Source organism: Microtus oregoni, unplaced genomic scaffold (genome assembly GCF_018167655.1).
Source record: "Microtus oregoni isolate MIOR12 unplaced genomic scaffold, Mior012 000050F_ref0000143, whole genome shotgun sequence".
NCBI classification, from domain to species: domain Eukaryota; kingdom Metazoa; phylum Chordata; class Mammalia; order Rodentia; family Cricetidae; genus Microtus; species Microtus oregoni.
The window spans coordinates 9,016,225-9,039,628 of record NW_024543256.1 but is presented as its reverse complement, the minus strand read 5'-3'; the positions used below and the strand labels follow the sequence as shown (position 1 = coordinate 9,039,628).

At 42.3% G+C, this 23,404-nt stretch overlaps 1 protein-coding gene across 1 annotated transcript; it reads left to right on the top strand.

The window, feature by feature from the left end:
* Nucleotides 1-836: 836 nt before the first annotated feature.
* LOC121437043 (armadillo repeat-containing X-linked protein 2-like) lies at nucleotides 837-5,735 on the top strand. Its single transcript, XM_041636905.1, has 5 exons — nucleotides 837-1,056; nucleotides 1,560-1,664; nucleotides 1,938-2,003; nucleotides 2,916-4,112; nucleotides 4,411-5,735. Exons 4-5 carry the CDS (start codon nucleotides 3,038-3,040, stop codon nucleotides 5,718-5,720), a joined length of 2,385 nt encoding a protein of 794 aa, XP_041492839.1. The 5' UTR covers nucleotides 837-1,056; nucleotides 1,560-1,664; nucleotides 1,938-2,003; nucleotides 2,916-3,037; the 3' UTR covers nucleotides 5,721-5,735.
* The last annotated feature ends 17,669 nt before the right edge of the window (nucleotides 5,736-23,404 follow it).

The window sequence follows — 23,404 nt, the reverse complement described above, 5'->3', positions numbered from 1 at the left end:
TGGAGGGGAAAGCTTGGAGTAATGGGAGGGGGCAGTGAAAAATGTCAACAATTCTCCCAGAAGCTGCAGCTCCTCCCCAGTAACTAGAGAGAGCAAATTCATAATAGGGAGAAGGGGCTGCTTTTAGCCTGATGTTACAAAGGCAATGAATGATTGACAGGACCTGATGTGGTGAGATAAGGCAGGAGTGGGGATAAAGGAGGGAGCTCCTGCTCTTGGTGGGAGTGGAATTCCGGGACTTAAGCTTACTGGCAAAGAGTCCCTCACGTGACCAAGAGCTGACGTGGGCAAAGGTACTTAAAGCCTTGACGGCCATCTCTGCCATCTTCCTCCGGATACCAACGCCATAACGCTGCACACTGCCAGGCGAGAAGAAAATTACCTCAGAACTGGACAGGTGGGTGTGAGAATGAACATTCTCGGGGACCCGGGAGTTGCAAATAGCCTAGGGTTACTGAATGTCAAGGCCTCAGGTGCTTCTGCATCCTCTGCTGGCCGCGGTTTTCCAGACCCTAGGATCTCCGGGGCAGCGGACGAGAGGGGAGTAGGGGAATGAAAGGACTATCCCTTCTATGGAAGAAAACGCTTACTTCTCTCGCAGCAGTTTTGCGGTTTTGTTTTAGAGGCTCAGGCTCGGTTCCCTACTTACGGTGCTGTTTTGAGAAGGGCAGGCAAGAGAAATAAACGTGGCAGCTCATTCAAACCCAGCAAGGAGGTGGGTGGGGATCGGGTGGCCAGATGGGCTTGAAATTTGGAACCAATCGGTATTTTTCATTCCCATCTTCCCTTTTCAGACTACCTGGCTGCCACAACCTTGCCCCCTCCCCTCCCCTCCCTTCCCTCCCCTCCCCTCCCCTCCCCCCATCCTTCTAGGGTGCTAGGAAATGGGTGTGCCAGCTTCTGTAGAAGATATGGCGGATTTGGCTTCACAGGCTGGGGGACCGTAAGCTAACTGGTATTAAATCGTCATGCTAACTGCCAGGCTGCTTTCCAGACACCTGCGGCCCACAGAGCCCTTCATCCTGGTCTTTTCAGCCCTGAAAAAAAGGAATTCGGGTATTCAGGCTATAGAAATGGCGGTTTTCTGGGGATTTGGGGTGGGGGAGGGAAGTGGGGCCCAGAGCAGAGAAACCACGGAAAATCAGGACCCTGAAACTGAGGAGGTGGGCCTAGCGGCCCTTGTTCTGCAGAAAGGTGGGGGCTGAAGAATGGCTGAGCATAGGCGAAGAACACTAGAATATCTGGCAGGAATCCCCCATGCTGCAACTTAGCCAGCACTCTCACCTCGCCCCCTCCGCTTCGATGCAGCAGAAGGGGTGTGGCGCAGTGTCTCAGAAAAATGGCGGCCAGGGGGTGGGGCGAAATAGAAGGGGACACTGAGTGCCTGGGGAGCCTGCGCAAACGGGGGGGGGGGGGGCGAGGATGGGGGGATGGGGGGATGGTGAGAGAGGCAAGGAGAATTAAAGGAATTGAAAGGTGGAATTCTTCGTCATCGTGGTGTGCAGATGGAAAAAGGCTAACACTGGGGCTCTTGTTCTGGATGCTGATATGTCCACCAGGTTCTTAGTCTGCGCCTGCAGTCTCTATTTCTGCCCTTCAGCCTGCCCTCAGCATGAAGCTCAGGCTGAACTAAAGGAAGGAGAAAGAGCTCAGAATTCTTGCAGGTCAGTGTTCGGGGTGAGCATCCCCTTTGGCAGAGGCCAGAACATAGCACCAACACAACTCCCCCTGCATGTTTTCTTTCTTTAAGACACCTTTGTTCTGGCCTGTCCTTTCTGGTGCAGGGAATGGGGCATATGGGATTTCTAATTTAAATTAATCGTTGGGGGAGAAAAGGAGGAGTCCTGAGAGTTTTTTTGGCCCATCAGAATGCAAATCAGGGGAGAAACAATTGTCTCTCTGCCAAAGGCTCAAAGCCACCTGTCATTTACCCACAGATCCCTCTACCTTTAGGCTCTGCAGCTGCCAGCACTGCGGGAATTGCTCCTGATCCCAGGAACTTGGTATGTATATGTGCACTATCTGAGGGCTCTTGAATGGGGGTGGAGGTGTCACAGGTGAATCTCAGATTTCACACTCTGCCAGATTTCCATGCCCTCCCCACTTAGGGACAACTAAATGGTAGATGCTGGCACTGGGAAGGTGAACTAGAGGTAAGATAAGACTCGAGCTGATCATCGCATCAACAAGTGCAGGCTTCCACACCTGTGTCCCCAAGCGCTCCCCTAAGGTTAGACACAAAGTGAGCCCAAACCCTGTGCTTCTCACTTTTTTTTTTTACATTTAGGGATTTGGTTTATTAGGGGGTAAGAAAGTTCCTGCGGTATAACAAAATTACAATTAGTTATGACCTTAAGGTAAAGTATCACCCAAACCCTCCTAAATGAACAATCTCTGGTGAGTCACTAGGTTAAGAAACCATACAGACTACATGCTCCAAGATTCAAGAACTTAATATATTTGACCAGTGGTTCTCAAACTTCCTAATACTGTGGACTTTTACAATTCCCCATGTTGTGGAGACCCCCAACTGTGAAATTATTTTTTTTGTCTCTTTTTTTTATTGAGAAAAGGAGAAAACAAAACAAGTTTCCACCTCCTCCCAGCCTCCCATTTCCCTCCCCCTCCTCCCACCCTTCTCCCCCTCCCCCCACTCCTCTCCCCCTCCCTCTCCAGTCCAAAGAGCAGTCAGGGTTTTCTACCCTGTGGTAAGATCTAGGACCTCCCCCGTCCGTCCATTTCTAGGAAGGTGAACATCCAAACTGGCTAGGCTCCCACAAAGCCATCACATTACGTAGGATCAAAACCCCGTGCCATTGTCCTTTGCGTCTCATCAGAGGATTGGGATAAAGGAAGGTTGGACAGGGGAGCACGGAACCACAATGCTTCTCACTTCTGACGTTTACCCCTACTAGGTCCAGCTCAGTTTGCTGCCTCAGAAGACCTTTCAAACCCAAGTTTGAGAGCCTCGTTTTGACTGGTGCATACGTTCGTTCCACTTAAGCAATCTGGATCAGAGAATTGTTGCACGTGTATCATGAGCCGTACTCGGGATGCTGGCTGCGTAGCTGCTGGAATAGTGATCGGGGCTAGCGCCTGGTACTGTGTCTACAAATACACTAGAGGAAAAGACCAGAAGAAGAAGAGACCAGCCAAATCCAAGAACCGGGCTTCGGTGGGTACTGGAGCCAGGGCTAAAGGTGGACTAAAAGCAGGATTCACAATTGACCTTGGGCCAGGGTTCAATCCCCCAGCCTCTGTCACTGTTGAGACAATGAATAAGGCCCAGGGGAAAACATCCACTCTTGCCACAACTGCAGCTGAAAAAATGGTGCCAGCTGCACCCAGCCCTAAGGTTCAGAATGGGGCAGAAAGTAAGGCCCAGGAGGCCAAGGGGGCTGGGACTGAGCCTACTCCCAAACCAGTAGTCGCGACTTCAGCTGCCAGTGCAGTTACACCCCCACCCAAGGTGGCAGAGGTTCCCACAGCTGCGGAGGCCCCACAAATAGTAGTGACTCCCAAAGTGGCAGAAGCTCCCGGTACCATGGAGGCTACTGGGATAACAGCACTCCCTGGGCCAGCAGTACTTCCTGGGGTAGCCCAGTGTCCTGGGCCATTAGTACCTTCCCCATCAATAGCACCTTCTGTGCCAACAGCACTTCCCTGGGCTGTAGCACCTCCTGGGGTAGCCCAGTCTACTGGGCCAGCACCACCAACCATGGCAGTGCAATCTCTTGTGCAAGCAGCACCTTCCTGGACAGTCGTAGCTCCCCCCGGGGCAGTCTACATTCCCGTGGCAGCCCACTTTACTGGGCCAGCAACTGCCAGGGTAACCCAGTCTCCTGGGACAGTGGTGCCTCCCCTTCCACCCCCGTCTCTTGGGGCAGCAATGCTTTCTAGGGCAGTCCAGTCTCCTGTGACAACAGTGCCTCCCAGAGCAGTCCAGTCTTCTGGGGCAACAGTGCATCCTGGGATGATAGCCCAGTCTCCTTGGGTAGTAGTGCCTCCCAGAGCAGTTCAGTATTCTGGGGCAGCAGTGCCTGCCATTACAGGAGTCCCTTCTGGGGCAGCAATGCCTGCCATGACAGGAGTCCCTTCTGGGGCAGCAATGCCTGCCATGACAGGAGTCCCTTCTGGGGCAGTAATGCCTGCCATGACAGGAGTCCCTTCTGGGGCAGTAGTGCCTGCCATGACAGGAGTCCCTTCTGGGGCAGCAGTGCCTGCCATGACAGGAGTCCCTTCTGGAGCAGTAGTTAGTGCCTGCCATGACAGGAGTCCCTTCTGGAGCAGTACTGCCTGCCATGACAGGAGTCCCTTCTGGAGCAGTACTGCCTGCCATGACAGGAGTCCCTTCTGGGACAGCAGTGTCTCCCATGGGGCCAACAACTCCAATGGCGGCGGCAGCATTTGCTAGGGCACCAACATCTACCAAGAGGGCAACAACCACAGATGTCATGCAGGTCCCTAGGGTGGCAGCACCTACTGAAGCCACAGAGGCTCCTAGAATGGCAACACCTGCCATGGTGGCTGGGGCCTCTCTGCCAATGCTTTCTGGGGCTGCCCAGACTCCTGGGCATTCAGGGTCCTCTAAGACAGCAGCCACTAGCAAGAAAGCTGGAGCTCACACTGGAGCTATACCTAAGTCTGGGTCAGCCGCTGGCGCTGTGCCCAAAGGTGGAAACAGGAACCGGAATGGAGGCAAGGGCAAAAATAGAAAAAACAAGGTTGAAGTGGATGAATTGGGGATGGGCTTCCGCCCTGGTGATGGGGCTGCTGCAGCTGCTGCAGCTTCTGCTAATGGCGGACAGGCTTTCCTAGCAGAGATTCCTGAATCTGAGGAGAGGGAGTCTGGGTGGACTGATACAGAGTCAGATTCTGACTCTGAACCTGAGGTTCAGCAAAGAGGGAAGGGGAAGAGAACCATTCCCATGCATAAGCGCCCCTTTCCATATGAAATTGATGAGATTCTGGGTGTCCGAGATCTCAGGAAAGTCCTAGCCTTGCTTCAAAAATCAGATTATCCTTTCATCCAGCAAGTAGCCCTGCTCACCCTGAGCAACAATGCCAATTATTCATGTAATCAAGAAACAATTCGAAAGTTGGGAGGCCTCCCAATTATTGCAAACATGATCAACAAAACTGACCCCCATATTAAGGAAAAAGCCTTAATGGCCATGAATAACCTGAGTGAAAATTACGAAAACCAGGGCCGACTGCAGGTGTACATGAACAAAGTGATGGATGACATCATGGCCTCTAACCTGAACTCGGCAGTACAGGTCGTTGGGCTAAAATTTTTAACAAACATGACTATCACTAATGATTACCAGCACCTGCTTGTCAATTCCATCGCAAACTTTTTCCGTCTGTTATCCCAGGGGGGTGGAAAAATCAAGATCGAAATTTTGAAAATACTTTCAAATTTTGCTGAAAATCCGGATATGCTCAAGAAACTTCTCGGTACCCAGGTGCCGTCATCCCTTAGTTCCCTTTATAATTCTTACGTGGAGTCGGAAATTCTTATTAATGCTCTTACTCTGTTTGAGATTATCTTTGACAACCTCAGAGCGGAAGTGTTCAACTACAGAGAATTCAACAAGGGTTCCCTGTTTTATTTGTGTACTACATCTGGGGTGTGTGTTAAGAAAATCCGAGCCTTGGCAAATCACCACGACCTCTTGGTGAAAGTGAAAGTCATCAAACTGGTAAACAAATTCTGATTTGTGCCCTCAAGATCTGTGATGTCTCAGTTTTTCAGTCTGGAAGCATTAAAAATGAGATGTTACTGCTTTCCTCCTTGTGTGTATAGTAAAGGAGTTCTTTCAGCTGCCAGCTTAGAATAATGTGTCATTCAGAGTGATGTTGTTTGTGGCAGTCACCAGCTTTAAGCGGAACCATTTTCTGAATACCAAATAGTCCTGTAGTCCTATAGTACTGAAGACACATTTGTGATTTGAATTGTGCTGCTTGAGTGGAATCTTTTTCCCAAGTCCTCTATGTGAGTTGATAATGAACCTGTTCGTGAATGGCCTATTCTGCCCTTACTTGTTTTGACTTGAATTTTGTCACCAAAGACTTCATATGTGTATCATCAATAAAGTTGTGTGTTGCAAATCGGAAGAACTTGTTCTCATGCTAGAATTAAAAGTCTAGCTGCAGAGGTAAGGGACATGAATACAGATGGACTGCTAATAGTATGTGGGCATTTACTCAGTGTCGGATACTTGCTATCTGGGAGGATGAAGCAGAACTTCAATGAAGGATACACTTAAACTGAGCCTGAAAGACAGAATAGGAGAGTGTCCTGGAAGGGAGAAGTGGTCTGAAGAAAGGCATGGGGTGAGAATTCTGTTCCTATGAGAGGGAGGAAGGTAATCTCCCTGAAACAGAAAAATAGAAGCTGTGGAAGAAAAGTGAGAAAAGAGAAAGATGAGAACTTAGGGTGAAGAAGTTATTTTGTTTGCTTGTTTTGTTTTATTTTTAAGGTCTTAAACCACTAGTTTGTGTACCAAAATATCCTGTCATTCAAGGAGTAACAGGACATTTAAAAATATATGTATATAAAGGAAACACAAGGCTGGGAGATAGCTCAGTTTGTAAAGTCTTGGCCTCACAAGTATGAGGATTTGAGTTTGATTCCCAGTACCCACTTAAAAATGCTTGGTGTGATAATGCCCACTTGTAATCTTGGCCCTGGGGGTGAAGAGACAGGAGGATCCCTGTGGTTCACTGGCCAGCCAGTCTAGTAGCCTAATTGATGAGCTCCAGAGACCCTGTATCAAAGGCGGAATGGAATTCCTGATCATGACACCTCAGTTTGTCCTCTGGTCTCTACACATATGTGCACACACATGAACACACACGTAAAAATGAAAAGTAATCTAGGGGCAATGTGCATGATGGGTGAAGCTGGCATGGGCCTAGGGGTAGGGATTACATGAGAGCAATTGTTTGAAAGTTTTAATAAACCAAGCCTGAAATGAAGAATGAGGAAGTGGAGTGGTAATAAGACACGTGTACACAAGTACATGCTTGCGCGCACACACACACACACACACACACACCCAAGACCTGCCACCTGACAAGTTCTGACAGGGAAGGGCTCCCTTAGACAACTGTGAGGGCCCACATAGTGACCAAATGAATTCTCCTTTAAGATGGGAAAAAAATCAGCAATAGAATGACGTTTGGTGCTGACCCCTGGTAGCTTTCTCAAAGCTAGAGGTCAGCTCAGCCCTCCTTTGGAGAGGGGGCTGAGGTGAGGTTTTTCTTATATCCTCACCCCTACTCCTTAGTTTTCCTCCTTCTAGGGCAGAGCTGAATGAAGGCTTTGGAGCCTAGAATTGCTCTTACCCAGTTTTACTGCTATTACACCCATGTCATGCAGTAAGTAATAGATTTGCTGTGATGAGAACAGACTCATGGTTTTCTGACTCCTTAATAAGGAAAGCCTGAAAAGATGTCAGTCCTGACCTAGTCATGCCTTTTTTAAAAGTAAGTATTCATTATTTATTTATTAACATTTTTTCATTTATTTTGCATAGCAACCACATTTTCCCTCCCCTCATCTTCTTTCATTACCTTCCTCCCCCACCTCCTATTTCTCCCTCTCCTAGTCCTCCTCCATCTCCATGCAGAAAGGGGCAGGACTCCCATGGGGTAGCACAAAATACGGAACAATCAAGTTGAGGTAGGACCAAGCTCCTCCCGCTGAATCAAGGCTGGGCTCATAGTCATATCTTTTTCTGCATGAATTAGAGTGTGTATTTGAGCTCATACACTGCAGATGGGCACACTAGAAGCTGCTAGCTTAATCCCAGTTGCCAAGGTAATTCAGTCATCTCCCTTTGCTCAGATTGACACTGGAAACTTTTATCCCCTTAAATGGAACCTATTCTGTACAAAATGTATGTATCTTGACTTTTAAATGAGCAAAAAAATCTTATAATAGATATTATGTTTCCTAAAATCTAGATTTGAATGTCTTAAATCATGTCCCGTGTGAAAAATCAAGAGCAGAAAGTAGAGATGTCTACAGCTTGAAACAGCATTTTTTAAAATATTCAATTTAGCAAAATAACAGCAGTACTCACTAGAAATTGGGCATCAGCTGTGTGTTATTTTATTATCCCTAAAACACGACCACTGAAACATTCCATACGAGTTGGGTGGGGTCAGATATTTTTTTTCTAAGAATACTGAGAACTAGTGAAAACAGTCAGCAGGCGTGAATAGGGGGATTCAACAGAAAAGATAAAGAAACTTAGTATAACGACCCCTTCCACTTAGAGCCCTCAGAATACCTCTGAGGGCACAGGCTTCCAAATTAAACTTCTTTATTACTGAATTGTAATATAGGTTGAACTTACCACCTTGCCTAATCTCTTTAGTTAGACTAAGAATCCTGTAGCTGAAATAAGTGATCTGGAAAAGCCTGAGCCTCTTTGGGCTTTTAAGAAAATTAGTTCCCACAGTGTCCTGATGAGGAGGAAAATAGAAAATTGCCTCATATGAAACTCGAATTTTGAAATTTTAAAATACCTCGGGTCTGAGGTTAAGACACAGAAATAAAAGAAAAAGGTAGAGGGGCCTGTAGAATGTCTCGGCAGTGAAGGTTCGCAGCTTGGTTCCCAGTACCCACATTAGGCCACTCCAGGTCCTGGCCTCCGGGCACCTGCACCACATTCACAGGCCCACATGGAGACATACATATATACACAGAGTTAAAAATAAAATAAAATCTAAAGTAATAAACCAAGAGAATTACAGATTTTGAATGAGCTTTATTTTTAATATAAGATCAGTTAGTGCAAATCATTGAGACCCCAAACTATTATTTTTTCATTATTTTTTTTCATTTATTTTACATACCAACCACAGTCTCCCCTCCCTCCTTTCCTTCAGCTCCCTCCCTAACCTTCCATCTACCCTCCCACCCACTCCTCCATCTCTGTTCAGAAAGGGCCAGCTGTCCCATGGGAGTCAACAAAACATGGCATAACAAGTTGAGGCAGGATTAAGCTCCTCCCCTTGCATCAAGGCTGGGCAAGGCATCCTAGCAGGAAGAATAGGTTCCCAAAAGCCAGCTCAGGCGCCAAACGCTCACAAGTATTAGTATAAATAAATCCAAAAGAAAATGAGCGATGAATGTGGAGCTTTTGAAATGGAAGGACAAAGCACAATTCAAATGGATTAGTAACCACAACGCGTGAAAATAGACTGCATCCATTAGTTAAAAAATCCCATCCAAATTTGAAAATCCAACTGCATGCTGATGAATAAGCAAAGAGAAACTTCAGAACCAAAAGACACAAAAAGTTAAACTATACAAGCACTAAGTAAAAATCAGCACACAGAGTTAGCAATTCTAAAAAAGACTTTAAGAGAGAAAATTTTATTATAATAGAAAGGGTGAATGATCAAGCAAACTGCTTTGCATTGACACCATGGTATACTATTTGTCAGTGGAAAGAAATGTACTATGAGTACAAACAACTTGAATGAATCTCTGGGGCATTGTACTAAGGAACATATCAAACAGTGTATATTGGGCCTGTTAGATATCTCGGTGGGTAAAGAAGCTTGCCATCGAGCCAAAGGGCCTGAGTTCAATCCCCAAGACCCACATTGTGGGAGGAGACAAACAACTCCATCAAGGTGATTGCTATCTAACCTCCACATGAACACTTTGGCAAGAGAACACATGTACATACATACAGACATACAGACATACAGACAGATAGACAGACATACACCACCACCTCCACCGCAACCACCACCATCACCACCACACACACTAAATATATGTAATTTAAAATGTTTTCAATTTTTGTATGTGTATGAGTGTTTTGTCTATATGTATGTCAGTATACTGTATGAGTGCTTAGTACCCAGGTAAACCAAAAAAGAATGTTAGATCCTCTGGAACTGGAGTTAACAGACAGTTGTGAGCTACCGTGTGGGTGCTGAGAACTGAACTCAGGACTTCTGGAAGAGCATCTTAACCTCTGCAGCATCTCTTCAGGAACATAAAAAAATTAAAGTCATATGTTATGTTTCCACTTTAAAATTATTCTTGGCCTGGCATGATGGTACATGTCTTTAATCTCAACACTTGGGAGGCAGGGACAGGCAGATCTTGGTGAGTTTGAGGTCAACTTGTTCTACATAGTGAGTTCCAGGACAGTCAGAGAAAATGTGAGACCCACCTCAAAAAAAATTCTTAAATTTTCAAAATAGGGAGAGATGGAGATTGGGTAATGGGTGCCAAGGATCAACGATGATGGAGTGAGAAGATACGAAGCTACAAGGGGCATCATAAAGAAGATCTGTGGAGTGGTGGATGATATATAGGTATCCTGATATATAGGTATCCTGACTGCAGAGGCATGACAAAATGACATTGTTATATACAGATTTTATACTAATGTCAGTTTCTTAATTTTGATATTGTACAATAGTTCTGCACACCTTAAACATTGAGAAAAAACTATGTGAAAAGTGAGATTCCTCTATGCTGTTCTAGCAAATGCTTGTAAATACATCAGAATCTCAAAGAAAAATTCGTTGAATTACTAGAAAAATATAAATATGTATTCAATAAAATCATCTCAAAATATGTGAACAAAAATGTTTCCCAGTATGGTGGCGCATGCCTATATTCCCAGCATTTGGGAGGCAGAGTAAGAAGACTCTAGAGTTCCTGGCCAGCCTAGGCTATGTAGGAAGTTCTGGGTCCTCTCTCAAAAAAGAAAATTTTGCTCAGTACAGTAGCCAGCACAATACCCACATGCATGCCGGCAACACTATTTGGACTCAGTAGATTACATAAAAGACATAAAGTTGGGAAGAGGATGCAGTGCGAAGGATCAGAGAGAAATTAGAGGGAGAAAGAGGGTTGAATTTGAACAAAATAAAACATGTTTATGAATGAAATAAAAAATAAAAGTACAGTAGGATCAAAAACCCACTGCGATTGTTCTTGGCTTGTACTGGCTTTGTGGGAGCCTAGGCAGTTTGGGTGCTCACCTTACTAGACCTGGATAGAGGTGGGTGGTCCTTGGGCTTCCCACAGGTCAGGGAACCCTGATTGCTCTTTGAGCAGATGAGGGAGGGGGACTTGATCGGGGGAGGGGGAGGGAAATGGGAAGCGGTTGCGGGGAGGAGGCAAAAATCCTTAATAAATAAATAAATATAAAAGTACAACTAGAAAAAAAAACTCTTGCAGAGCTATAAAAGAAATCATCAGATCATCAATCACATAGAAGAACTGAACATATTTCCTCAATATTTAAACATAGAGAAGAAAACACACAGCGAATACACAAAATACTGAACACTGCAACCACCGATTTAATAAGAATCCGCCTGGGCAGCAGAGCAGAACTGACCCTATTGGTGGGGGTGTGCATGAGATCTGGTCCTAACCCCCATCTGCCATATGATTGTGTGGGTGGGGGAGAAATGTCACATCACTGATATCACTGCCCCACCCACCCACTCCCAACACCACCCCCTACTCCTCCACCCCCACCCCGCCACCTGTGGCAGGTGGTAGAGCTGGCCCATAGAATATGAGAGCAGAACCAGAGAGCAGTCCCTGCCCCTCATCAGCCGCAGCACTTAGAAAGTAGCCCCTGCACCTCACCTGGGCAACACCATAGAGCTGGCCCTGATGATGTAGGTGTGGATGAGCTGACCCTGAGTGTGTGAATGCAGGAGAACCGTCCCACCCCTTGCTCATTGCTGCAATTGGGTGAACTAGCTGGGCAATGTTGGAGAGCTCACCCTGGTGGTGAGGACAAGAGAGACCTAGCTGGCTGATCGACCCTGCAGCTACCCAGGCCCAGAACCAAGGTTATGGGTTGGCCCACCCCAACATCCACCCCATCAGTGATCTGCTGGAGCATGTGAAAGAGCCTTAAGCTGCAAGATCTCCACAACACAGTACAGCAACAGGATATCCAAGAGGAGTCCCAGGGAGGCCCCAGTATTTATGGTATAGCAGAAACCAGAGGCCTCAAACCATACTAATGACTGATTACCAAACTAATGACTCTTTGCAATAAACATTTGAATGTGAAGATATATGGACTAAAGGTTACACTGTGTGACTCACTGTGTCACACTATAACTTCCGTGATAAGATCTTCCTTCCTTCCTTCCTTCCTTCCTTTCTTCCCTTCTTTTTCTCTTAAATTTTATTTTATTTTATTTGGGGGGTTGCAAGGGCAGAGGGCAGATATGAAGGGATGGGGAGATAAATGGTATCAAGCTACATGATGTGAAAGACACAAAAGAAAACTAAAATGAAACTTTTGCAAGAAAGCTTCAAAGAAAATATGATAGGGACAAGTCCAGAATGAGCTCGCAACAGAACTTCACCCCTATTTCTTCAAAAGACAATTTCACAGAATTCTAGGACCTCATTGAAGGTGAACTTGTGAGCATCATCTGTGAATCCTTAGATACTGCTCTTGTCAATGTGACTCTGTTGTAATTGCTGAAAAAAAGAAGAAAGACCAGGAGGAATTTGAGGAGGCTGAACCAATACCTCCCTGGAAGCTTCATAGTGAGTGGAAATGGTGAAAAGTTATCTAGAGACCTGTATGTAACCACCCACACCCCCGAAAGCATGGAGAAGAAGGAGTTACAGGAGTCGGGCCCTTAAGTGCTCTCGGTTATCAAATCCTGAGTTTGTTCGGAATTGGCATCTTGTTTCTACACAAGGTAACCACATCTTTAAAAATAGTGTGTGTGTGTGTGTGTGTGTGTGTGTGTGTGTGTGTGTGTGTAAGCACAGGCATGCATGCAAGCATGTGCATGCCATAGAAGTGTGTAGATAGGAGGGTAAACTCAGTTGTCAGGCCCCACCTTCTATATTAAGACAACTTATGCTATTTGCAGCAGTGTGTGCCAGGCTAAATGGCCCATTAGCTTCCACTGGCTCTCCTGTCTCTGTTTTGCATAATACTAAAAGGTTTCTGCAGTGGGAGGTCCTTAGACTCCCCACAGGGCAGGGAACCCTGACTGCTCTTCAGGCTGATGAGAGGGGGAGTTGATTGAGGAGGGGGAGGAAAATGGGAGGCGGTGGCAGGGAGGAAACAGAAATCTTTAATAAATAAATAAATAATTAAAAATAAGAATAAAAAATAAAACGTTTCTGCAATTATAAACGCACACTGTTATATAGTGCCTTATGTAGTGTGCAGGTTAGTGACACAAACACAGACATGCATGGAAAGAGGAAATCTCAACTGAGGACCCAACTGTGGACATGTCTCTGAAGGCATTTTCTTGGATGCAAATTTATATAGGAGGACTTAATCCAGGGTGGACAGAGCCATCTCTGGGCAGGTGAACCTGGACTATATAAGAAAGATAGTTGAATAAGCCAGGGGAAGCCAACCAGTAAAGCAGCACTACTTCTTAGTCTCTGCTTCAGCTCCTGCTTCCAGGATCCTGCCTTGAGTTCCTGCCTTGCTTTCTCTCAACGATGGATTATAACCTGTAAACAAAAATAAGACCTTTCCTCTCAGAGTTGTTTTTGGTCATGGAAACAGAAAATCAAGCAAAGATACATGAGTCCTGGGGATCTGAACTCAAATTGTTATGCTAGTACAGCGAGCACTTTTACTCACTAAGCCATCTCCCCAAGCTGTATCCACATCTTCTCTTAACACCGCCTCCATGATTCCTTTAGAAATAGCACTTGCCTAACACTCTGGGAAAAGAGAGACCATATGTGGTGCCAGCCAGTTTACATATGAAGTGTTCAGAACTCTTCAGGAGAGACCAAAGGACAGACATTATGACTGCTAGGTAGGCCTCTGTGTGGTATCTAACTCCAATTTCCTGAAATAAAAAAGAATGTTGAAAAAAAAACCAATGTGTGATATACAAACTGTTCATTTCCAACCCTCTTAGATTCCATTGCTATCTCCAGTTTAAGGTTATAGAGTTGGACGCAGGGGTCTACTGGGACAACTCTATATTTCTTCTCTGAGAGGTCTGCTCTCAGAGAAGGAGCAAAAAGTCAAGTCCCTTAGGGCTGAACACCATGGCTTCAGCTCTGCTGTGGAGCCTACATGTTTGCTAAGAAGTTTTCTTGTTAGGAAATTTTGCACCTTTCTTACATTTAAACTATGCCCATAGAGAGGCTGGAGAGATGTCTCAATGGTTAAGAGAGCTTGCTATTCTTACTGCGAAATTGAGATTCCCAGCACCCAGGCTGGGCTCTTCACAGCTGCTAATAACTCCAGCACCCAGGGATCTGACACCCTCTTTGCCCTCAAAGGTTGCACATTCCTGTAATCCCAGAGCTGGGAGAGATAAAGCAGATGAATTGCAAATTTGAGACAAGCCTGAGCTACATATCTCAGTCCCATGTCCAAAATTGAAAAAGAACAAGAAACTGTTAAGTCTTGGTGCCTCTTTTATTAAAAGATGTTCTTTTCTAGTTGCTAGCAAGTTCTGATTTCTTACAGTCAGGGCAGGCATAAAGTAGCTGTATCTTTTGTTGCCTAATCTCCTTTGCCTGGATCTCTGTCCCATCCATCAATCTCTACACAAGTGTTCTCTTTTGAGTTTTAATCGCTTTGGTATGCAAACTCTTGTGATAATGATGTAGGATGCTGTGACTAAGTATTTCTCTCATTGGTTGATGAATAAAGCTGTTTCAGCCAATGGTCAGGCTGAATATACATAGGCAGGAAATCTAAACGGGGGGTGGGGTGGGGGGAGGAGACAGAGGGAGGGTAGGAGGGAGGGAGAGAGGGAGAGAGAGAGAGAAGGTGGGAGAAGTGACACCACCATGTAGCCACCAGGGAAGCAAGATGTGAGATAACAAGCCATGAGCCTCATGGTAAAATATAAACTAATAGGAATGAGCTAATTTGTAATTAGAGCTAACCCAAAAGAGGCCCGAATCACTGGCGGAACAATTGTAAGTGATATTAAGCCTCTGAGTGGTTATTTGGGAATAGGAAGACAGAGAGAAACCAGTCTAGCGGGACCGGAGGACAGAAAAGAGCCTTCCTGCCACATGGTAATTTTGATCTGTTCTTTAAAAATTCTTTGTAAAAATTGCTTTGTACAGACAATCTTTAATCTTTAATTTGTATTACTTCGTTGTGGTGATATGAATTTGAGAAAACTGTAAAATGCTTAAATTCCTTTTAAACCTATGTTAAAAAAATTTAAAGGATCAAATTGAAGTACTTGGTGATTGAAATTTTAAAAGAAATTATATTATGTCCATTGCCTATTTGTTCAATAGTATATGAATGTGTTAAAAATTTAAAAAACAGTATTTAAGATTGAAAAATAGATATTTCCTTACCTATGCCCTTGGACATCAGCCTGCTTTGGCTGCCCACTAGAGTTAAAGATGCAAATAAAGCTGCTAATTAAAACAGAAAATGATGACATAAAGTAATGATGGTTAGTAAAAATAGCATTTAAAGAGAAATCATTTTAATTTTCATATGATATAAAGTCTCTATAATAGGTGCCCAAGCTTCTTTCTTTAGTCTCATAGTTCTCCCAGTTCAAACAAAAATGTAACTACTATGGCCCAGAAGTCATGCAGTCACGCACACTACTTTTACTTACAGTGTTTTGCTTTTTTTCTTTTCTTTTTTTCTTTTGTTGTTGTTGTTGTTGTTGTTGTTGTTTTCGAGATCAGGTTTCTCTGTAGCTTTGGAGCCTGTCCTGGAACTAGCTCTGTAGACCAGGCTGGCCTCAAACGCAAAGAGATCCACCTGCCTCTGGCTCCCAAGTGCTGGGATTAAAGGTGTGAGCCACCACCTCCCGGTTTTACTTACAGTGTTTTGCCCAATAATCTGTATATAAGGCAAGTGGAGAATGTAAGTACACAGATTTGGTGAGCACCATATGTCCCTTCCATGCCAGAGTAATACCTGTTGTATACATACATGGAAAGGCTTATAGAACTTATAAACTTAAATAGAAAAGCAATAAACTGCAAAATTAGCACCACAAATCAATGGGAAATAAATGAACTATTTATTATATAGAGTTGGCAATACTGACCCATTAGTCACCTCTCCCTAGTACCAAATATATAAATTTGAACTCTAGATATTGAACAATCTAATTATAAAAGCTAAAAATATAAAACTGATAGACAATAATACATGGGTTAAAGAGATGGCACAGTTGGTGAAGTGCTTATGAGCAAATATGAGAGCCTTATTTTGATCTCCCAGAATCCACGTTTAAAAATCTGGGTGGGGTTGTGCCTGTCTGTAACCTAACACTGGGGCTGTGGAGACAGAAGAATCTCTAGGACTCACTGTCCAGTCAGTCTAGCCTGCTTGGAAGTCCAGATCAGTGAGATTCCCTGTCTCAAATACCAAAATGAATGGCACCTAAAGGTTTGACAATCAAGGTTGTCCTCTGGCTTTCACATGCATGCTCACACATTTCCACCTGAGCACACACACAAAAAATAAAAATTAATGAATTAATTAAAATGATATAGGAATATCTTTTGATGGCTTAGAAGTAGATAACAGCTCCTTAAACCAAACCTTGGAAATAGCAGTAGGGCCGGGCATATAGCTCAGTGATAGAGCACCTTCTTAGGGTGCACAGGATCCTGGATTTGATGCCCACTAAAACACACACATGCACACACCACACACAAACGCACACTCAAACACAAATGAAAAACAGATACAAAAAGACAGAAGACTAATAAATTTGATTACGTAAAAAGAATTTATGCTTAAGTGTGGACACTATGAACAAAGGGAACAGATGATAGATGGGAAAATATATTTGCAATAATTTTAACAAAGGATTAATAATTGACATATGTAAAATACTCCCAGAAAAGGAAAACATACTGCCATAAGCTGACAAAATGTATAAATTTATACTTGGAGGAAAGAAAAGTAAAATTCTTAGAAATAGTCAAAGAGATGTTCAAACTCATTATTATTCAGATGATCAATAAATAAAATAGCTAACTTATATTTATTTTGTTATCAAAATTAGAAAGCTGAGCTGTATGAATTGCTCCTAAGAATGTAGATAGACGAAAACAGCAGATTAAAGTTTAGAGTGGAACCGCTATTGCAAAGAGCAATCTTGCAGTTATTAAATTAATTATACAAATATCCTGTGGCCCAAAAATCACATTTCTTTTTATATATGTATTCCAAAGCACCTCTCATATAGATCCATAGGGAGATATACATGAAGACATACTGCACAGAGTTTGAGGTAACGGGGAATTGGAAGCAGACTAGATTCTGTTTTTAGGAAAATGAAGAAGTAAATTAGAGTAGATGAACACTAATACATTATTCAACACTAGAAACCAGCAGGAGGGTTGTAAAAGCAGCCGGTACCACAGATAGGCATGAGGAAGTTTTAGAAGTGAAACCCTGAAATACAGCATCTATCCCCTGACAAGAACTCAATCTCATGATTTCATCCGATCATAAGGGAACTTGAACCTCGATTCCCAAGCGAAAGTAGGAAACATGGGAGAACCAGCATGTTCTCTTACAATGTACAAGTCCTTTGTGGAGGGAATCCTTCAATGTTATAAAAAGGCATGATCTGTGTTCCCGTTTTTAATGCTTGCTTTTCTAGAGTAGACAATGGTTTTAACCCTATTTCTCAGTATTATTCTGATTTCTGGGTTCCTTCATCTGGCTTCAATGTCCATGTTTAGTAATAACATTCATATTCTCTGTAACCTTATGTCAATTCACCAAAATGTAAGAGGAGAGTGGCAGATGAAGTTTGGTGCCAAAATGGTGTTAAAATGGGCATGATGGTAATTATAGAATCTGCTTATAAACATAAGATTTGCGCTTATTCTCCATATTTTCAGGTACTATTGTTGCCTTAAAAATAAACATCAGTGTGCAATCATTTTTACAATCAGGAACAAAAGCAATGAGGATATCTTCATCTTAAAAAAAAATGCCAAGGTGGAGGCAAAGCCACTTGCCTAGCCTGATGGCCTGAATTGGATAACTGGAACCCACAAGGTTGAAGGAGAGAAATGGATCCTGCAAATTGTCTTCTGACCTCCACACATACACAATGGTGCACATATGTGTGTGTGCTCATTTGAGTGCACTTGCAAACACACATATGCACACACACACACACACAAACACAAATAATCCACCATGCTCATTCCTTTCTCATGATCCTCAGATATACCTGCTCTCTCTTTTGCCTTTACTGTCCTTCAGTGACCGAAACAGTCACTTTAATGTTTTTGCCATACTGGGGGGAAAAAAGGTAGTATGATCCTGTTAGCTGCTAAAACAACATAAAGCAGCCATCTCTCAGTTACTTTTGTGGAATGAAAACTGAATCTAGATCTTTTTGCGAGCTCTGCACATGCTCTACAGCTCAACTACAGCCCCAGCCTCCTAGCTCTAAAGCAGCATAACATGGCAGTTAATATGGAAGGAATGAAACAGATCACAGAGGCAAACTCAGAAGCTGGGGGATGACTTAAATAGAAAGAGAAATCGCCCCAAGTGGAACACTCAAAGATGAAGTGGTAAAAAATAGAAAAGAAGAGTTAGAATATATGGCAGAAAAAAAGGAAATTTCAAAATTACACCTGGAAGGAATTCCATTAAGGGAAACTTAATATTTGAAGAAATTGTGACATACAATTTTCAACAGCTTACACAAGACATAAATCTTCATATTGAGCATGTTAGTTTTGAGCAAGATAAAACAAAAAAAAGAACTGTAGCTAGATACGTTGTGGTGTGGCAAAGTAAAATACCTATAATGATATTTTAATGAATTTATAAAATTTATTGTTCCTCTATAAACATCTCCCCTAATGCAAAGAAGACAGAAAATGGAAAAGTAAAAAATATAGTGAAATGGGAAAACAGGAATAGTCATTTACATATGAAATACAGTATCTTGTCATGCATGTGTACATGAAAATAGTATATGTAACAATATATAATATTAAATATCTATTTTTCAAATGAATAAGAGATGATCATCAAGAAAATATGGAAATAACACTCTTTTCAGGATTTCAGTCAGAAAGTAGATGACTTTAATAGCTTATTGTGTATGTCACCCATCACTTAATAATTAACTGTGTATTCTTTTTTTCTAACTGTTCTGGATTGGTTTTAGGGATATAAACAGAACAAGCTGATAGGAGAATGCTGTCATCTATTGGTCCCTGGTTTTCCTGAGTTCACTGGATTCTTCTTAGAAACAGCTAAGGTAATGATCCTCCTCCAACACCGATGCTGGAGCACTGTGCTGATGTGAAATGCAGGGGCTTGGAGGAGTTGGAATCGAGAGAACAGATAATTTATGGGTAACAGACTAAAAAATACTTTCTAAAAATCTTTAATCTACCACCTAAGCCTCTCTGGTTATGTCTAAGAAAATAGTGCAGAAGTCAACTGTTCATACAGTGAAAAAATACACTGAGAAGTTAATTTTTTAACTCAGTCATCATCATTCCAAGGCCACAAATTTAATTGCTATATACCTACTTATACTTTGATCATGGTGTTGATTGCATAAAAATACATTAACAGAGTCTAAAAATGAATGAAAGTATGTATAAGGCATATCCTATTAAGAAACTAAAATTAGGGACTGGAGAGATAATTCAGCAGTTAAGAGCACACATCACTCTTCCTGAGGACCTGGGTTTAATTCCCAGCACCTACATGGTGGCTCACAACCATTTATAATGAAATCCCATGCCCTTTTCTGGCAGGCAGGCATACATGCAGCTAGAGCACTTATACAGATAAAATAAATAATTATTTTTAAAAAAAGAAACTATAATTAGAAATAAATGATAACGATGATTATAAAATGGAACTACCTAATAACATAACAGCGGTCCCCAAAATAAATTCAAAACAAAATCAGAAGCCACATGGAAACCAAAGAAAAGGAGAATACACTATATCAAAACCTATGGGACATGACTAAGCCTATACTCAATGAATATATTTTCCTTATTTTTGGTTTCTTGACATACAATATTACAATATAGCTCATGCTAGCCTCAAACCCACTATATAGTTGAGGATTACCTTGAATTCCAGATCTTACCTTTCTGTATCTCCTAAATGCTAGAATTACAGATGCGATTACCACTATACCTAGAAAAATATGTATTATAAATGGCAGTTGTTATTCCATATGCCATGAATAAGAGGAAAAGTCACTCTTTCAAAGAACTATGTGTGAATACATAATAGGAGATGGTGCTAGAGCTTCATATCATTTGCTTCCTATGCACAAGGCACTGAGTTCAATTCCAGTGCTACATAGGAAAGGGTCACGAAACAAATGCAAAGAAGAAAGACCTAGGTTAAAAGCACAAGTGAGGTGTAGAGTTGCACACTTGTAATCCCAGCACTCTAGAGGCACAGTCAAGAGACTCGGGGTACAAAGTCACCCTCTATTACACAATGAGTTCCAAGCCATCCTGGCCTGCAGGAAGTCTGCTTTCTCTCAAAAAAAGGCTGGGGGCGGGGAGAACTAATCAAGTGAAACAGTTGTAGATATGACAAAAAAAAACTAGTTCATTGGATATACTAATAAAAGAAATGGGCTGTAAGTATGATTAAGTAAAACTAGCAGGGAAAGAAAAGTACACAAATTATGAATAATAATGAAAGGTAGAGCCTCTGTCCATGTTAGCATATCTATTGTTGTCCTTGTTCAGGCCATGCTTGGGCAGTCATGTTGGTAAGACATTATGGCTGTAGCTTCTGACATTCGTAGGAGACACAGTCTCACAGCAAACTCCCTGTTGCCTCAACCCTACACAAAGAACTACAGAAACTAAGGAATGCTGAGAGCAGGAGAAATAGTCTTCCCCAAGGAAAAGCACATCAATTGGTTATCCAGTATCAAATCATCAATGCATACAAAGCACGTTATACAGACTGAGCAGGTTGCACTTATGTAATTAGGAATATATACATATGCATACACATATACATTATATACCTATATGTATGTAGCAACAATTAATGAAAAAAAAGAAGATGAATTTGAAAGAGAGCATGCAGTATTATATGTGAGTGTTTGGAGGGAGGAAAGGGAAAGGAAAAATGATATAATTATGTTATAATCTCAAAAGATAAAATAACTTTTTGAAAAGGAAAAAGCACACATAGAAGGGTGGGACCACAGAAATAGATGCAATTAAAATTAATATAATTTTACATGTAAATCTATTATATCAAATTTGAAAATCTAAATGTGATATATTAATTCCTAATGAATCCAAAGTTACCAAATTTAATGCGAGAAATAAAAAAATTAACTAGACCAATTACTATAAATAAGATTAGAAATGTGATTTCTGGGCTGAGGGTGGCACACGCTTTTAATGCCGGCCCACGTTTTTAATCCCAGTACTCAGGAGGCAGAGGCAAATGGATCTCCAATTCTGAGGCCAGTCTGGTCTACTGAGAAAGTTCCAAGACAGCCAGGAATACAGAGAGAAAGTCTGTCTTGAAAAAAGAGAAAGAAAAGAATAAAAGAAAACAGAAATGTGATTGCAGACCATCTATTTAAAAAGTAGTAACCTATAGGCCAGGTATGGTATTATACCTTTAATCCCAGACTCAGCAGATAGAGGAAGATGAATCTTTGTGATTTCCAGACCAGTCAGGGCTACTTAGGGACACTTGTCTTAAAACATTTAATTTTTAAAAAAAAGTAGGAACTTAGAATATGAGGGAAAATGAAGCTGGGGTGTAGGCGTATAAACTAAAATTAATGATGTATGAAAAAAAGACCATAAAGAAATCTGATACTTGATAAACTAATTAAAAACTAATTTAATTTTAAGAGTTTGGATATAGGTGCTTGGTATGGGCAAATAAAGCTGCTCCCAGAAGCAATAGGTTATTAAATGAAAATCCCAGTGCCGAGGGTTGACTTCTTCATTACAAGCTGAAGCCTCCAAAACAGTACAGGCAACTGGCATAGATGCTGTTTGCCCACCAGAACTAGAAGGCAAGACTCCATTGCTCAAGATGGCATACCTTGGTTGCATGGACATAGAGCTAGAACTGGGCTGGAATCTTCCTCCCTTCTGGTTAGAGTTAGAATTCCAGAAGGAACTGTGCATCATCAACAACTACAACAAAATAACAAGAATTACCAACCATTGGTCATTGACATCTTTCAATATCAGTGGACTCAATTCCCCAATAAAACAATACAGACTAACAGAACAGTTGCAAAAACAGGACCCATCCTTCTTCTGCATCTAAGGAACACACGTCAGCATCAAAGACAGGCATTATATCAGGGTAAAGGTTTGGAGAAAAAAATTTTCAAGCAAATGGGCCTAAGAAACAAGACAGCCATTTTAATAGCTAGCAAAATAGACTTCAAACCAAAACTAATCAAAAAAGTTAGGGAAAAACACTACATAGTCATCAAAGGAAAAATCCACCAAGGTGACTGTGCTGGCAAGTCATATGTCAACTTGACACACAAACTAGATTTATCTGAAAGGAGGGAACCTGACTTGAGAAAATGCCTCCATAGAATCCCACTGGAAGCCATTTTCTTAATTAGTGAGCAGCTGGGAAGGGCCCAGGTCGTTGTGGGTGGTGCCATCCCTGAGATGGTGATCCTGAGTTCTATAAAAAAGCAAGCCGAGCAAGCTAGAGGAAGCAAACCAGTAAGCAGCACCCCTTCATGGCCTCTGTATCAGTTCCTGCCTCCAGGTTCCTGCCCTGTTTGAGTTTCTGTCCTGACTCCCTTCAATAATGAACAGCAGCAATATGGAAGTATATACCAATTGGATCCTTTCTTCCCCAACTTGCTTTTTGGTCACAGTGTTTCATCATGCTAAGACAATGACATTTCAGTTCTTAACATCTGTGCCCTCAAGGACAACCAAGTTTGTAAAAGAAACACTACTACAGCTTGAATTATTTACTCCCACACACACTGATAGTGGGAGACTTACTACCCTACTCTCACCAATGGACAGGTCAGCCAGACAAAAACTAAACAGAGAAATGCTGGAGCTAACAGACATTACATATAAAATGGCCCTAAGTGATATTTACAGAACATTTCACCCAAACAAAAAAAGATAAATCTTCTATTCTGCACCTCATGGAACTTTCTCCGAAACTGAACACATACTCAGACACAAAGCAAGCCTCAACATATAAAAGAAAATTGAAATAACTCCTTGTATCCTGCCAGACTACCATGGATTAAAGCTGGCTATCAACAACAGAAACAGCAGAAAGTACAAATTCATGGAACAACCTCTCTATTGAATGAAAAATGAATCAAGACAGAAATAAAAAATTAAAGGAATTCAATTAAAATGAATACACAGCATAGCCAAAATTATAAAACACAA